A 15,492-nucleotide genomic window follows, 5' to 3' on the forward strand; every position below is an offset into this window, starting at 1 on the left:
TATTGGAATTCAGAGATCTTCGTTACACATATTTGTATGTGTATGTTGTATATTCGTTACACATTTAATTTTTGTATCACCTTCTCTATAGCTTCGGCTTCCTAAATACCAATTTATTAACACTATCATTTTTTCACTGGTATGCTACCCTGGGCTTTCTGGCTTATGCTAGTGTTTTGGGGTGCCACACCCTGCACCTAAATATAGCACTAGGGACCCCAAATATACAGAGACGCCTTGATGCGGCTTTGGGGCTTATTCACACATTTGCGCAAATATGTGTAATGAAGATCTCTGAATTCCAATATTATGTGGGAATTATATCTGGTTACTGTTCTCATTCAGGGTGCTAGGGGAAACAATGTCTCTTTTAATACTTGGAATCTGTTTGGTTGCTATGGGCAACATCCCATCTTAAATAGAACTCCCATCTTAGTAAATTTACCCCAATAAGTCTAAACAAGAAAGTTTCTGGGAACATGTATTCCCCCCTTACGCATACTTATTACTAATAAGAAGTGTGGCAAGTTATACCTATGTAAAGAGAATGTTTCTGGTGTTTGTACCTATGTAAATACATAGACAATGTATGCTATTTTCACAGAATGAATAACCATCCTTGTGTTTTATTATGTAACACGGAGATATTACTTAAACCAGAATAAACTATAAGATCAGTATCCAATTTGGCCATACACATACATGTAATGGTGGGTACACATTGATAGATATATCTGCAGATAAATTGATCTGCAGATATATCTATGGACGGAGCGGGCAGTGTGCTGTGCATACACACTGCCCGATCCGTCGGGGACTGACGTCATGAACTGGGCGGGCGTGTAGACACACGCCGCCCAGTTCAGCTGTCAATCACTGCCGGCTGCCGCAGCATGTGCACGGGCGGTTGGCTGGTCGCCCGTACACACACAGCGATGCGCCAATATATCGGTAGATATATTGGCCGTCATCTGTGCTGCGGGCCAACGCGATATGTTTGTGAACGACAGAGTTCACAGACATATCGCCCGTACACACTGGCCGATGGACCCGCGAAATATCGGCCGTTCAATAGACGGCCAGTGTGTACGGGCCTTAAAATATTTATATCTTCTCTGGGGCCAGCTACTGCAAGCTGAAGATTTCTGCACACTCAGGCCAATAACATGTCCAAATTTATACTCAATCATTTCCAGCCATGATTAGGAGTTTATCTCCATTAGGATTGGATGATGTTTAAAAACGGCTGATTTTGAAGGTTTGACCACATTCCCCATATGTATCAAACACGAGTAAGATAAAAATTATAGATGGCATTGAGTATAAAAATCCTTTCTGCATAAATCCCTGAGAGGCTGGTAAAATATTAATTTTCACCTTTTATTTAAATGAAGTGTTGAATAGACCCCAGTGGTGGGATGTATCTAGTCTATTTGCTATGGGCAATAATTGCAACAATAGAAAATCTTTTTTCACACAATTTAATAATAAAATATTTTGAGACAACTGGCTAAGGGGTGGGATTGGTAAAAAAAAAAAAGGTTATAGCCTTAGGCTTTGACGCCCGGGGGTATTCAATTACAGCCCCTTATGCTCGCCCGGTAAATTAAAGGTCCGTACACACTGGCCGATATATCGGCCGTTCTATTGAATGGGAGATATATCGCGGGTCCGTCGGCCAGTGTGTACGGGCAATATGTTTGTGAACTCTGTCGTTCACAGACATATCGCGTCGTCCCGCAGCACAGCCGACGGCCAATATATCTACCAATATATTGGCACATCGCTGTGTGTATATGGGCGACCAGCCGACCACCCGTACACATGCTGCAGGAGCCGGTGGTGATTGACAGCTGAACTGGGCGGGTGTGTGTACACGCCTGCCCAGTTCATGACGTCAGTCCCCGACGGATCGGGCAGTGTGTATGCACAGCACACTGCCCGATCCGTCCATAGATATATCTGCAGATCAATTGATGTGCAGATATATCCATCAGTGTGTACCCACCCTAACTCTTAATGGGCGTTGACACAATGGGCGAGATTTAATTGTTATATAGTGCCTGATCTCCCATCTAAAGTAACGAGAGCTCACGGGGCGATATTCAATTGATCTATTTTATCACGCCCATAGCAGTCGGGTTTGGACGCATAAAGCGGTTAAACCCGACTAAATTGCGATAGCTATTTCTGGCCTGTAGGCTCTTTTAAAGAGTCCTTTATATAAGTATTTGTTAAGCAACAAAGTGGTCACATACATATTTTCTTCATGCATTTAGAGGATTACTTACATAAGTGTATAAATTTAAGGGACATTTGTTGCAGAGCATATCTGCATTCTGCACTACGTAAATTAGACATGTACTGTCTAGTCAGGTATTCGTGTACCACAATCTCTAGTAAAATATTTTACTAACCTTGGTCTAATGTAATGATTTTCACTTGAAATTCTCCAGTGCAATAAAAACTAACTTGTAAAACCATGTGAATAATACTAGATAGTGGAAATAGCATTCAAATATAGACAATTAGGAATTGTACTTCTTGTCAGTCCTGAAAAACAGGGATAATTCTAGAGACAAAAAAAATCACAGACAAATCTTTCAAATCTGGAACTGTCCCTGGAAACAAGGAACAGATAGTAGCCGTGCATATGTCTAAAATGTATTTTCTTTTTGATCGTACTTTTCCTATGCTTACAGTGTAATATGGAGGGTTACGGTTCAATAGGTCTACAGTAAAATAGTCTACAATCAATAGGTCGACACCAAATGGTCAACATTGAAATGGTTGACAAGGTTAAAAGGTCAACAGGGTCATGATGTGTCGACATGGAAAATGTAGACAATGGAAAAGATTGACAGGTACAAAAGGTCGACGTAAAAAGGTCGACATGCAAAAAGGTCAACATAACTGTTTTTGTGTATCTTTTTTGCCTTCAGAGCATAGGGAACCCTAATTATTGTAACACGTCCCCTCACATGCTCACATGGCTCGCTTTACTCGCCATGCTTTGGACAAGGCGCCTCACTGCGCTTGGCACAGGTTACTATTCCCGATCGTAGTCCACGTGAATGTTAAAGTCTGAAAAAGTTGGGAAAATGCTAAATCACCCTAAAAAGTTTTGTTGACTATATGTGTTGTTAAATAAAAGCTGACAAATTCAACCCAAGGAACTGTAATAGAAAGGTAAATTGTAGTTTGTGAGTACAGTATTTTATAATGGGTCAAATAAGCTGGAAGAGGTCAGCCTGAGTTAAGGGCAGAGATGCCAACAGAAAGACAAACAGCAGTAACCATGGAGATAACTCTTAACTGGTATTTTGACTAGAAACAGCATTTTTTAAGGTTTACTCCAGTTGCGTTCCAGTCCCCATGCTGAGCTCTATACGTATTATCCTGCGTCAGTTAACAGCTGGCTCCTTCTGTAGGATCTGCAGAACATTCCAAGAAGCATTTTATCTATGTGAAAATAGTCTCTATGTATGTAACCGTTATATTTAATGCTGTCATATCATGGACGTTTTTATTCAGTATGGCAGCTTGCATTGGCTCCCCGTATCCAATAGCAGATCTGGGCGTATTTCGGAGGGGTCAGCCTGACTGCAACATTATACTCTTTTGGCTCTCCAGACACTTCTACCCACTGGTGTCCTGAGAATATCCCAATCACTTTCCTTTCCCAACGGCCACCATGCCGCAATCTCCCATAAACCCCTGAGCCACTAGCACCAGGGCGTGCATCACAGTGCTGATAGAGCAAATGTGTAGTCTGCTGCTGCACTCTGCATGATCTGTAAACCAACTCCCCAGGTCGGTCACTGTCAAAGCCTGAGAAGTGAACACGTCTTCCAGCCAGATTTGCCAGAGGTGGGGATGCTGCCAGATGCATGTGAGGTTGTGATTGTGCACGTCGAAGTTCCAGCAAAGCATAATCATAATCCATACTAAGTCCTGCTGGGGCGCCAATCCATCCTCGTGGCACCCTTGTACTTTTGACATGTACCCAACGTAAAGAACGCCGGGCTCCTAGTCGCAGAAAACCGACACGCAACTTACGTGCTCCTTGTACATAGTCACGGCCATCATGGATACAGTGAGCTGCAGTTAAGACATGACGTTCAGTTACCAGCACACCTGTGCAACCTGTGGACACACGGACAGCAGCAGCAAAAGGGAAATCTTTTAGAAAGCGATAACTGCGGATGGAAAAGCGGATGTCTGGTCCATATATCTGTCTCCGAGGCCGTATAGATTTCACATTCCTTTCCTCTGACTTTCTGATACTCTCTTGAGATAATATCACTGTCACCGTTGTCAGTGTTCGGCTACCATTGGAATATGTTGTCTCATAATCGAGTTGATGGCTGACAGGAAATGCTTCTGCCTGGGATTCATGGAGGACACAATTCTCTGTGCATACTGTATTGAGCTCTGGAGTACCAACAGCAGTATAATGAGATGGAGCCAAAGGCAGTGTTTGTTGGGTCACTATCTCCAGGTCTGGAAGATTAGAAGCAACGATGGAGAGAGCAGCTGAGCACAGAAATAAAAGGGACGAGTGACCAACGATCATCATATTAAGTTCACTGCAGAAAGATCATAACAGAAAAATCAATTTAACAATGTAATATCATAGCTTATGCAGAAGTACTATACTAAGACAATGGAAAATGAGCAATAAGCTCCTATTGTCAGTATCACCTGGCACAAACTACAGGATGTGGTAGATTCCACATTCATTGGCTCCAAATAAAGAGCAGGGGAATTTTATACAGTAGCTGTCTTTATTTTAAGTAAAATTAATATATTTTATTTACTAAAGCAACCATGCTGTTAGGCTATGAGGCAGCAAATAGCATGCTTTAATCATGAAATCAACCGATAAAATCCTTCCACTTGTAATACCAATATAGGGGGCACATTTATCACAATTTGCATTTAAAATGTGATCGTGATGCGATAATATTGATTAAGGATATATAAAGATATATTAACAGTGAGGTACCGGGACAGAGCTTGCAAGAAAGCTCTGTCCTGGCTATGGGGGTAATTCCAAGTTGATCGCAGCAGGAAATTTTTTAGCAGTTGGGCAAAACCATGGAGGTCATTCCGAGTTGTTCGCTCGGTAAAAATCTTCGCATCGCAGCGATTTTCCGCTTAATGCGCATGCGCAATGTCCGCACTGCGACTGCGCCAAGTAAATTTGCTATGCAGTTAGGAATTTTACTCACGGCTTTTTCATCGTTCTGGCGATCGTAATGTGATTGACAGGAAATGGGTGTTACTGGGCGGAAACAGGCCGTTTTATGGGCGTGTGGGAAAAAACGCTACCGTTTCCGGAAAAAACGCAGGAGTGGCCGGAGAAACGGAGGAGTGTCTGGGCGAACGCTGGGTGTGTTTGTGACGTCAAACCAGGAACGACAAGCACTGAAATGATCGCAGATGCCGAGTAAGGTTGAAGTTACTCAGAAACTGCTACGAGGTGTGTAATCGCAATATTGCGATTACTTCGTTCGCAATTTTAAGATGCTAAGATTCACTCCCAGTAGGCGGCGGCTTAGCATGAGCAAATCTGCTAAAATCCGCTTGCGAGCGAACAACTCGGAATGAGGGCCCATGTGCACTGCAGGAGGGGCAGATATAACATTTGCAGAGAGAGTTAGATTTGGGTGTGGTGAGTTCAATCTGCAATCTAAATTGCAGTGTAAAAATAAAGCAGCCAGTATTTACCCTGCACAAAAACAAAATAACCCACCCAAATCTAACTCTCTCTGCAAATGTTATATCTGCCCCCCCTGCAGTGCACATGGTTTTTCCCAACTGCTAAAAAATTTCCTGTTGCGATCAACTTGGAATTACCCCCTATGTGTCTGCATCTTGCTTCACATGCGCAGTAAGGCAGTGCAGAGTGTGGAGACGGAGCATGTAGCCTGTGTGTGAGATGACACAGGCTGAATGCATAAAAAAAATAGTGGTTATAATAGAAATAAACTTACCTGCACTCAGGGTTCTCTGATCAGTGAACTGCTTCAGTAACTTGATCAGCTGATCTGTGTGGCCAATGAGGTGCTGGCCTGGAGTTCACTACACCTCAGCTGACCACACAGTTTCAGATGATCGAGTCACAGTACACAGATCACAGATCCATGGGTGCAAGTAAGCTTTTTTATTTTTATTTACTTACTATTATAAACATTTATTTTCTGTTTGCATGCAGCCTGTGGTCAGACACACAAGCTGATCACAGAAGTCGGCTCTGGGCTCTGCTTTGCCTATCTCATGTCAGGAAGGGTAGGGCAGGACAAGAGAAATAGACCAAATTCTCTACTAATGCCATCTGAAGATGGCATTATCTTAAAGTACTTGGTCCAAAAAGATTTAACAAAGTTTGTTAAATCTGGACTGACTGTGTTTCCCATCAGAGGTATGTGAAATGCAGTCAGCATGCGGAGCTGATGAGAATATTAGGGTGTAGAAGAGATTTTTTACGAAATCTCCTCCAAAAGTCCTGTGAAACTAAAATAATGTGAATTTAGTAGAAAAAGATTGGTAAATATGACCCAAAGTGCCCAATTTCAATGTAAATAGTACTGATGACCAATTGTTTGACGTTAATAGTATTGTGGCAATTTCTCGAGGCACCTTTGTAAAACTTAGATATACAATATATGGAATTTGTACTCACAACACGCTGTTTGGTATTTTTAAGTGATATTTGCTGACAAGCAATGTTATAACTTTGCTGCTATTTTTTTTTTAAATCAAAAATACTGTTGTTTTTTTAGGTATTATTTTCAGCAATGTAGTTTGAGTTCTACAAATGTAAAGGCTAACTAAGGCGGTAATTCAGATTTGATCGGACCTGTGCGTTTTCACACAGTGGGCGATCAGATCTGAACTGCGCATGCGTATGCACCACTATGTGCCAGCGCATCGCACAACAGCGACAGGCATCGGCGCCTAGCGACAGGATGGTGTGAAAAATCCGTTTGCAAGGTGATTGACAGGAAGAGGCCATTTGTGGGTGGCAACTGACCGTTTTCCAGGAGTGTCCGGAAAAACGCAGGCGGGCTCAGGTGTTTTGAGGGAGGGTGTCTGACATCAGCTCCGGCCCCGATCAGCAGGATTACATCGCAGCGGCTGAGTAAGTCTTGGACTGCGCAGAGACTGCACAAACTGATTTTTGTGCAGCTCTGCTAACAAAGCGATCGCACACTTGCACATCGATTTCCCCTCTCCCTGTGGGCGGCGGCTATCTGATTGCAGGGCAGCAAAAAACGCAGCCCAGCGATCAGATCTGAATTACCCCCTAAGTAAGTATTACAAGTAAATCAAAAGTTCTTCATTAGTTTATATGACATGCATTATACCTAATCACTTAATTCAGCAGGCCTGACTAGGCCCAGATCTATCAAGCTTTGGAGAGTGGTAAACTGCACGGTGATACAGTACCGATCAATCAGCTCCTGTCATTTCTCAAACATAGCCTGTAACATGGCAGTTAGGAGCTGACTGGCTGGGCCTTTATCACTGTGCAATTTATCACTTTTCAAGGCTTGATAAATCTGGGCTTTCTAAGAAAAGGGTTCACTGAGACTTCCAGCTCTTAACAGTAACTGCTGTGTGTGCAGTAAAATGCCTGTTTTCTTATTGATAGTATATTTGTTTCAATTTTTACAGATCATTAGAAACATAGAATTTGACGGCAGATAAGAACCACTTGGCCCATCTAGTCTGCCCCTTTTTTTATCCTTTAGGTCATTTCATCCCTTTTTGAACCTTAATTCTTTATAAGGATATTCGCATACCTATCCCAAGCATGTTTAAATTGCTCTACCATCTTAGCCTCTACCACCTCTGATGGGAGGCTATTCCACTTATCCACTACCCTTTCTGTGAAGTAATTTTTCCTTAAATTTCCCCTGAACCTGCCTCCCTCCAGTCTCAGTGTATGTCCTCGAGTTCTAATACTTCTCTTCCTTTGAAGAATGTTTCCCTCATGAACTTTGTTAAGACCCTTGGTATATTTGAAAGTTTCTATCATGTCCCCCCTTTCCCTTCTCTCCTCCAAACTATACATGTTAAGATCTTTTAGCCTTTCCAGGTAAGTTTTGTGATGTAGGCCATGCATTATTTTAGTTGCCCTTCTTTGTACACTCTAATGTATTTATATCCTTCTGGAGATATGGTCTCCAGAACGGGACACAGTATTCCTAATGGGGCCGTACCAATGACCTATACAGTGGCATTATTACTTCTTTTTTCCTGCTACGGATTCCTCTCCCTATGCAACCAAGCATCGGACTTGCCTTTCTCATTTCTTTGTTACATTGCTTTCCTGCCTTTAAGTCACTTGAAATAGTGACTCCTAAATCCCTTTCCTCTTCAGTAGTTTCCATTATAGTACCCTTGATACTATATTTAGACTTTGGGTTTTTGAGACCCAAGTGCATGATTTAGCATTTTTTTAGCATTAAACTGTAGTTGCCATGCCACGTTCTTGACCATTTCTCAAGCCTACCTAGGTCATCAATCATTTGTTTTACCCCTTCTGGTGTGTCTACCCTGTTGCATATCTTTGTATCATCTGCAAAAAGTCATACTTTCCCTTCAATACCATTTGCAATGTCACCAACAAAGATATTAAAGAGAACTGGTCCAAGTACAGATCCCTGGGGTACTCCACTGGTAATATTTCCCTCCATAGATTGCACTCCATTTACTACAACTGTCTGTTTCCTATCCTGCAACCAGGTTCTTATCCATTTAACTGTTTTATAATCCACCCCTATTCTTTCAAGTTTATTTAGCAGTCTGCGATGTGGGACAGTGTCAAATGCCTTACTAAAGTCTAGATCTGCTATATCTACAGCTCACCCTTGATCTACCGTGTTTCCCCGATAATAAGACACTGTCTTATTTTATTTTTTTTGTCAAAAAACCACCATAGGGCTTATTTTCGGGGTAGGGCTTATTTTTATTAACATTGACAGTAATTTTAATAAACATAATTTGTGCTCACTTCTCTGGCCTCATTACTTTACATTAGACATCATTACTGCCCACAGCCATTCCTGCAGCCCCCTGCTTTCACTCACCTTCTCTCAACGGCTCCTGGATCTCTTTTCCCCTCCGCATCGCTCAGCTCACTGAATGACGCTGGCGCGACCTTTGGGTCAAGCCAGCGTCACTCATGTGGGAGAGACCTGCGGAGAGGTAGCTCCGACAGTGCCTGACTGGCTGTTAATGCGCCGAGCCAGCCAGGAGCTGTCTCTCTCCTGGCAACGGGGGTGATGGAAGCTCCATCACCCCCTTTCAAGATTAAAAAAAAAAAAAAAACAGTGAAAGGTTTGTGTACTGAAGCCCGGGCCCTGTGATACTGGCGGAAGCCATTTCAAGCAGGGGGCGGAGCTGGGTAGTTTACTGTAGCGCAGGGACCGGGCAAAATGGGGATTTAGATAGGGCTTACTTTCGGGGTAGGGCTTATTTTGGACAATTTATGAAAAGTGAGGGTAGGGCTTATTATCGGGGTAGGTCCTATTATCGGGGGAAACACTGTATTATTTTCGTCACAGAGTCAAAAAAGTCAACAAGATTTGTTTGGCATGATCTCCCACCAGTAAATCCATGCTGTTTTGGATGCTGTAAATTGCTTGATTTAAGATATTCTACAACTATTTCTTTTAATAGTTTTTGCATTACTTTCCCTACTACTGATGTAAGGCTTACTGGTCTGTAGTTACTTGCTTCCATTTTGTGCAGTGGAACTACATTTGCTCTTTTCCAGCCCCTTGGACTGGCACCTGCATTTAGTGACTGGTTAAAAAATTCTGTTAAAGGTGTCACCAGCACATCTTTTAGCTCTGTAAATATCCTTGGGTGTATCCCATCTGGCCCCATTGATTTATCCACTTTTAGTTTTGAAAGTTCCGTTAGGACCTTCTCCTCTGTAAATGTACTTTCATCTACCTTATTTTTATGAATGTCCTTGCAACTTAACTGTGGCCCCTTCCCTTCTCCTTCTGTAGTAAATACTGAGCAAAAATAATTATTTAAGTGATCTGCTATTGCCTTGTCTCCCTCCACCAAATGCTCACTCTCTGTCTTAAGTCTTATTATTCCTCCATTTGATTTTCTCCTTCCACTTATATACTTAAAAAGAGTTTTGCCCCCATTATCTACTGACTGGGCCATTTTCTCCTCAGCTTCATTTGAAGTAATTTTGTCTGTGACTGGTTTGCCTAACCATCAGAGAGTGCATGGCCTTTGTCTTTGATAAATATATATAGTAAATAATGCCAATTCATGCATGATTATGAACCAGATTAATACCAGCAATTCCCTGTTGAAAATACACCATAGTCCTCTGCATCAGGGCTGGCAACAGAAATTTTGGGGCCCGGTACACTGATATCTCTGAGGGCCCCCCCACCCCCAGGAAACAGGACAGGGACCCATATTATCTACAGGACACAAGTATATTAAAAACAAAATTATAGACTCTCTAACGTCTAGAAAACAAAACTTTAATGGAACAATACAATACCGATATAATGGGATCAGCTCTTTCCAAAATTAAGATTCACAGACCCACAATGGTCAGGAATTTTGTACTATCTGTGCTGAGCAGCAACTGAGCCTGAATGACCAGTCACCACCACAGGACAGACATTCTGCTCTGATGAGTCTGATCTCATCTGACACGCACATGCATGCAGATGCATCCATGTGCAGAATGCATATGCATGCATAATGTGCCTGCCTGCCTGCATCCCGCCCCAAACTAATCCTAAAGTCCTAACCCAAACCCAAATCCCATTCCCTATACATAAACATGTATTATGATTTATTAAATGCAAAAGCCTTACCCTGCTTGCTGCTGCAGCAACACACTGACACAGCCGCTCTAATTCACCAGGCTCGCCTCCCCAATTCCCACAGGCCTCAGTACTCTGTCTGTCCTGTCCTGGCAGCTCCTGCTGTGCGCTCCGTGCCTCAGTCCGGCTCCTCACTCACCCAGTAGAGAGAGACAGGGAGGCAGCGTGCGGTGAGGACGCTGGAGGGGCGGTCCCGGCTGGGGACTGGCTGGCAGGATAACAGGTGACCTGTCCGGCTGAGCTTCCTGGCTGGGGACTGGTTGGTAGGATAACAGGTGACCTGGAGGCTGGGGGCACTGAGGGGTGAGCAGCACACAGGATTCGGGAGAGAAGGAGGGGGGGCGCGCGCACGCAAACACACATCAATGACAGGGCACTGAGAGGTTGAACTGCACACGGGACTCGGGGGGGGGGGGGGGGCGCACGCAAACAAACACACACACTTAAATCACAGCGCAGCGGCCGGCCCGCGAATCTGCGATGCCGGGAGCAAACAGTTTTTTTTGACAATTGTGATGAACTGCAGCCGCTGCTGTCCGCTGCCTGGACCTTGGGGCCCCTAACAACGGCGGGGCCCGGGACGGGTGTCCCCTTTGACCCCCCCTGTCGCCGGGCCTGCTCTGCATTATACGATAAGTGTATAATTCAAGTGCACAGTCTGGAACCTGATCCCTATAGAAGGAGGTGTGGGCTCCCCCCCTCCTCCCAGGCAGTGGGGCCCACCAGGGGCTTCCCCCGTACCCATACTGTTCAACCCTGTAGGGGACTCCAGTACTGTCCAGCCAGTGTCTAAAACCCAGTGAAAACTACATTGGATCTAGTAATGGTGAGTTACATGCCAATGTATTCAACTATCTCTTACCACTGGGATGACTTAACTGTAGTCTAGTGAATGAGTCCTGAGCTAAAATGCCATTCCAACAACTGGAAAAAACTCTGAACCGGATTCAGAGATGGACACAAAAGCTGCTGCTTCTGTGATCCCGTATGCATACTATGCAGCGGAGCTGGGAAAATATGCTAATGTTGCAGCCCCAGGTATTCGTACAGAGACACCCACTGCCTGTGTCTCAGATCCTCTGCTCACATACAATAGATGTAACCCAGTCGTGTTTCAGACTGAGCCGCACTCCTAAGACATTAGGGCCTCTCCAGCTGCAAACAAATTTGCATGGGCTGACTAGGCTACGCCCATAAAACGGCCCCAAAATGCCTGCATTTTTCTAGCCATCTACAGTTACCTTCCCCAAATTGGTTACTTACTACCTGTCACTCACTGCAGCTACACTCACACTGTCTACCTTGTGTGCCCTGTTTTCCCCACTATTCTGTGCAGGACACCGTGGCATCTTAAAATAAAATAAAATAATTGGAATAAATCCTTTAATGAATTTTACACATGGGCAGTGACAGATATTCTATGAGAATATCTGTATATTCTAAATTTGCATATATCTACTAGATTATATTGTAAAACTGGATGTACTGTATGCTGTATTTATTAGATTGTATCTACAAATACAAACATACATTACATTGCATTTGTATTCTGTGTAAGCAGTACAACAATCTTGCATCCTGCCACTTGTCATTTTACAGCTACAAAATAACAGATACGTTTTCAAATATAACTATTTATTGCTAGCCCGCATGCCTGGCTCCTCGCATATTCATTTGTGCAAACAAGAAGCAGCTAATGAAATGCTGCGTATCACTTCATCTTCTGCTCCTCTTTCAGGTAACTCAAACTCATTTATTTTCCAGACTAGGAAATTGCTCTTACCTGTATGACAGACTGCAGCATCAGTCTCTTTCGTCCTTCATCCTCAGGATGTCGAAGCAAATCACAATTTCTCTGTCATAAAAAAGGTAATAGAGAATATATTATTCTGTATGCAATTCCAGGAGTTATTGGAGTAACAGTCGAGTTCAGGGCCTTATACTACAGGGATCACCAGTGAATGTATGACATACAGTATGACATGTTAGAAGCCAAAGACAGCAGCTGCTAGTTAATGTAGCCATAAGCATAATTGCTCAAACACAAAACGAGAGACACTAAATGGACTGTTCGCTATTAGCAACACCCACCAATATATTACTGGTAAGGATAAGCTTTCTTTCATACTGATGTTAAAATAGCAGATTTTGTATGCACGTTTCAGTAAGTTTTATGAGTTAGGTTAACATTTTAAAGCAGTTATATTATATAAGATGGAAAAGTGTAAGAAGGAAAAGGCTATGGCAAAAATATTTTGCTGCCTTTTTTTTAAAATCACAGCACTATGTCAAAAGTGATCATCTGCACTGCTGTCTTTAAAACAGTGTTACAATACAGCCTAAGGAATATTAGGGGTGTGCGCCAAAATGTCTACGTCTCACTTTACAGCAGTCGTCCTAAACAGTAGTTGTACTCACCTCTAAAAGAGTTCTGAAAGTGAACCCGCGCAGGCATTCCCCCTGTACAAAACAACACATTTGTGGGCTAATAAAGAATTGTCAACTCACAAAGCTGCTCTTGTTTGCATTACTCCACCCATCTCCCAGCACGACATACGCAGAATATAGAGTATAAAGCCTTTGTACAGCCATCCTATGCTGGATTTACACTAAAGGACAGGAGAAAAGAGCAAAAGTTTGTTCTAGTGTCTGTCAATCCGATTTACTGCTTCCTTTTATTCAATTGCTCTGTTGATATGGTTAACAGTCCTGCAGTGACATGACAAATATGTTCTGTTTGTTGTCCTAACCAAATTAGCCTGTGTTAGTGGCATGGAGACATAAAATTGTTGAAATTACTTACTGCAGTCCTGAAGATATTATATTATTATACGTGGGAAGGAAATAATCAGAGATAAATCAGTAAATGCACTGAGCATATGTCTACAAACAAATCTGTTTCCAGTCTTTTTTTCTTTGGAATTGATTCTGTAGACTGAGTGAAAGATATTATTATCGGTTTCTGCAAATCTTTCAGGTTGTCAGACTTAACTGACAAGACCATCACATCTATAGTGCATGCCATAAGCATTACATTTTGGTATACAGACTCTTAAAAAAAGCCTCTGACTCAGGACTAAGTTAGTAGTTAGAGCTACATAGTAAAGGTGTCACTTCCATTTTCAGCCTCTAAGTGCAATCAGCAGCTGTTTATTTCACTCTCCATCCAAATATACTACACAAACCTGAATGTACAGCTTACCTAGTACTGCCAGTCAGTTTCAAGGGTGAAATTAACATTCAATGACAGTCTTGTCCCACTTTCTCTCCAGGAATATGTGCTCTGCCTTGTGTCACCTAGCTCCCACCCCTCACACACCTTCCAGCAGCCTACAGTATGTGAATACAGGGGAGGGGGGAGGTGAGTGGAGTATGGGCGAGCTCCTGCATGATAGGAATGCAGCCCAAAATGGAAAAGGGTAAAGGCAGAAGATGCCGAAGTCACCTGTTGGATGAAAATTTGTCCAGCTTTAAGAGAGAATGACTGTAAATATTTTACAAATTAAAAGAATTTAAATTGGTTTTAGCTTGACAAATCTGTACTACTGTAGAAACCAGAGTCAGAATTAAATAGAAAGGAATCCCCTTAGTATGTAAGCTTTGACACACAGCATTCTTTTCAATTTGTCTTCCCTTAGAAGATGAAAAGCTACCTGTGCTATTTGTGTTCTGTCTATAACTCCTGTTCAGTGATGTTATTATATGATCACCCTTATGTGCTGAACTTTCCCCACTTTGTGACTGCTTTCCCCTCTCTGTGACTGCTTTCCCCTCTCTGTGACTGAATCCCTTCTCTGTGACTGCCTTCCCCTCTCTGTGACTGCTTTCCCCTCTCTGTGGCTACTTTTCCCTCTCTGTGGCTACTTTTCCCTCTCTGTGACCAACTTCCCCACTCTGTGACTGCCTTCCCCTCTCTGTGACTGCCTTAACCTCTCTGTAATAGCCTTCCCCTTTCTGTAACTGCCTTCCCCTCTCTGTGACTGCTTTCCCCTCTCTGTGACTGCCTTCCCCTCTCTGTGACTGCCTCCCCTCTCTGTGGCTACTTTTACCTCTCTGTGACTGCCTTCCCCTCTCTGTGACTACCTTCCCCTCTCTGTGACTGCCTTCCCCTCTCTGTGGCTACTTTCCCTTCTCTGTGACTGCTTTTCCCTCTCTGTGACTGGCTTCCCCTCTCTGTTACTGCCTTCCCATCTCTGTGACTGCCATCCCCTTTCTGTAACTGCCTTCCCATCTCTGTGGCTACTTTCCCCTCTCTGTGACTGCCTTCCCCTCTCTATGACTGCCTTCCCCTCTCTGTAACTGCCTTCCCCTTTCTGTAACTGCCTTCCCCTCTCTGTGACTGCATTCCCCTCCCTGTGACTGCTTTCCCCTCTCTGTAACTGCCTTCCCCTCTCTGTGACTGCCTTCCCCTCTCTGTGACTGCTTTCCCCTCTCTGTGACTGCGTTTCCCTCTCTGTGACTGACTTCCCCTCTCTGTGGCTACTTTCCCCTCTCTGTGATTGCCTTCCCCTCTCTGTGACTGCCTTCCCCTCTCTGTGGCTACTTTTCCCTCTCTGTGACTGCCTTCTCCTCTCTGTGGCTACTTTCCCCCTGTAACTGCCTTCCCCTCTCT

General features: G+C 43.4%; 1 protein-coding gene and 1 long non-coding RNA gene across 3 annotated transcripts in view; one reads left to right on the forward strand and one right to left on the reverse strand.

Moving 5' to 3' along the window:
* LOC134948870 (uncharacterized) overlaps nucleotides 1-15,492 on the forward strand; it is a 413,168-nt gene that overhangs the window by 68,190 nt on the left and 329,486 nt on the right. Inside the window, exon 3 of the long non-coding RNA XR_010183051.1 lies at nucleotides 12,645-12,749. This is a non-coding gene — a long non-coding RNA (uncharacterized LOC134948870). The remainder of the gene's footprint in view (nucleotides 1-12,644; nucleotides 12,750-15,492) is intronic.
* On the reverse strand, nucleotides 1,036-14,147 carry LOC134948868 (serine protease 23-like). 2 transcript variants are annotated; one of them, XM_063937129.1, is made up of 4 exons: nucleotides 14,083-14,147; nucleotides 13,299-13,340; nucleotides 12,664-12,735; nucleotides 1,036-4,589 (listed from the first exon to the last, which is right to left on the reverse strand). In XM_063937129.1, exon 4 carries the CDS (start codon nucleotides 4,577-4,579, stop codon nucleotides 3,527-3,529), a length of 1,053 nt encoding a protein of 350 aa, XP_063793199.1. In that variant the 5' UTR covers nucleotides 4,580-4,589; nucleotides 12,664-12,735; nucleotides 13,299-13,340; nucleotides 14,083-14,147; the 3' UTR covers nucleotides 1,036-3,526. The 2 variants fall into 2 exon arrangements, with proteins under 2 accessions (XP_063793199.1, XP_063793198.1); XM_063937128.1 differs by lacking the exon at nucleotides 14,083-14,147 and having other exon boundaries at nucleotides 13,299-13,470.

This window comes from Pseudophryne corroboree, chromosome 8 (genome assembly GCF_028390025.1).
Source record: "Pseudophryne corroboree isolate aPseCor3 chromosome 8, aPseCor3.hap2, whole genome shotgun sequence".
NCBI lineage: Eukaryota > Metazoa > Chordata > Amphibia > Anura > Myobatrachidae > Pseudophryne > Pseudophryne corroboree.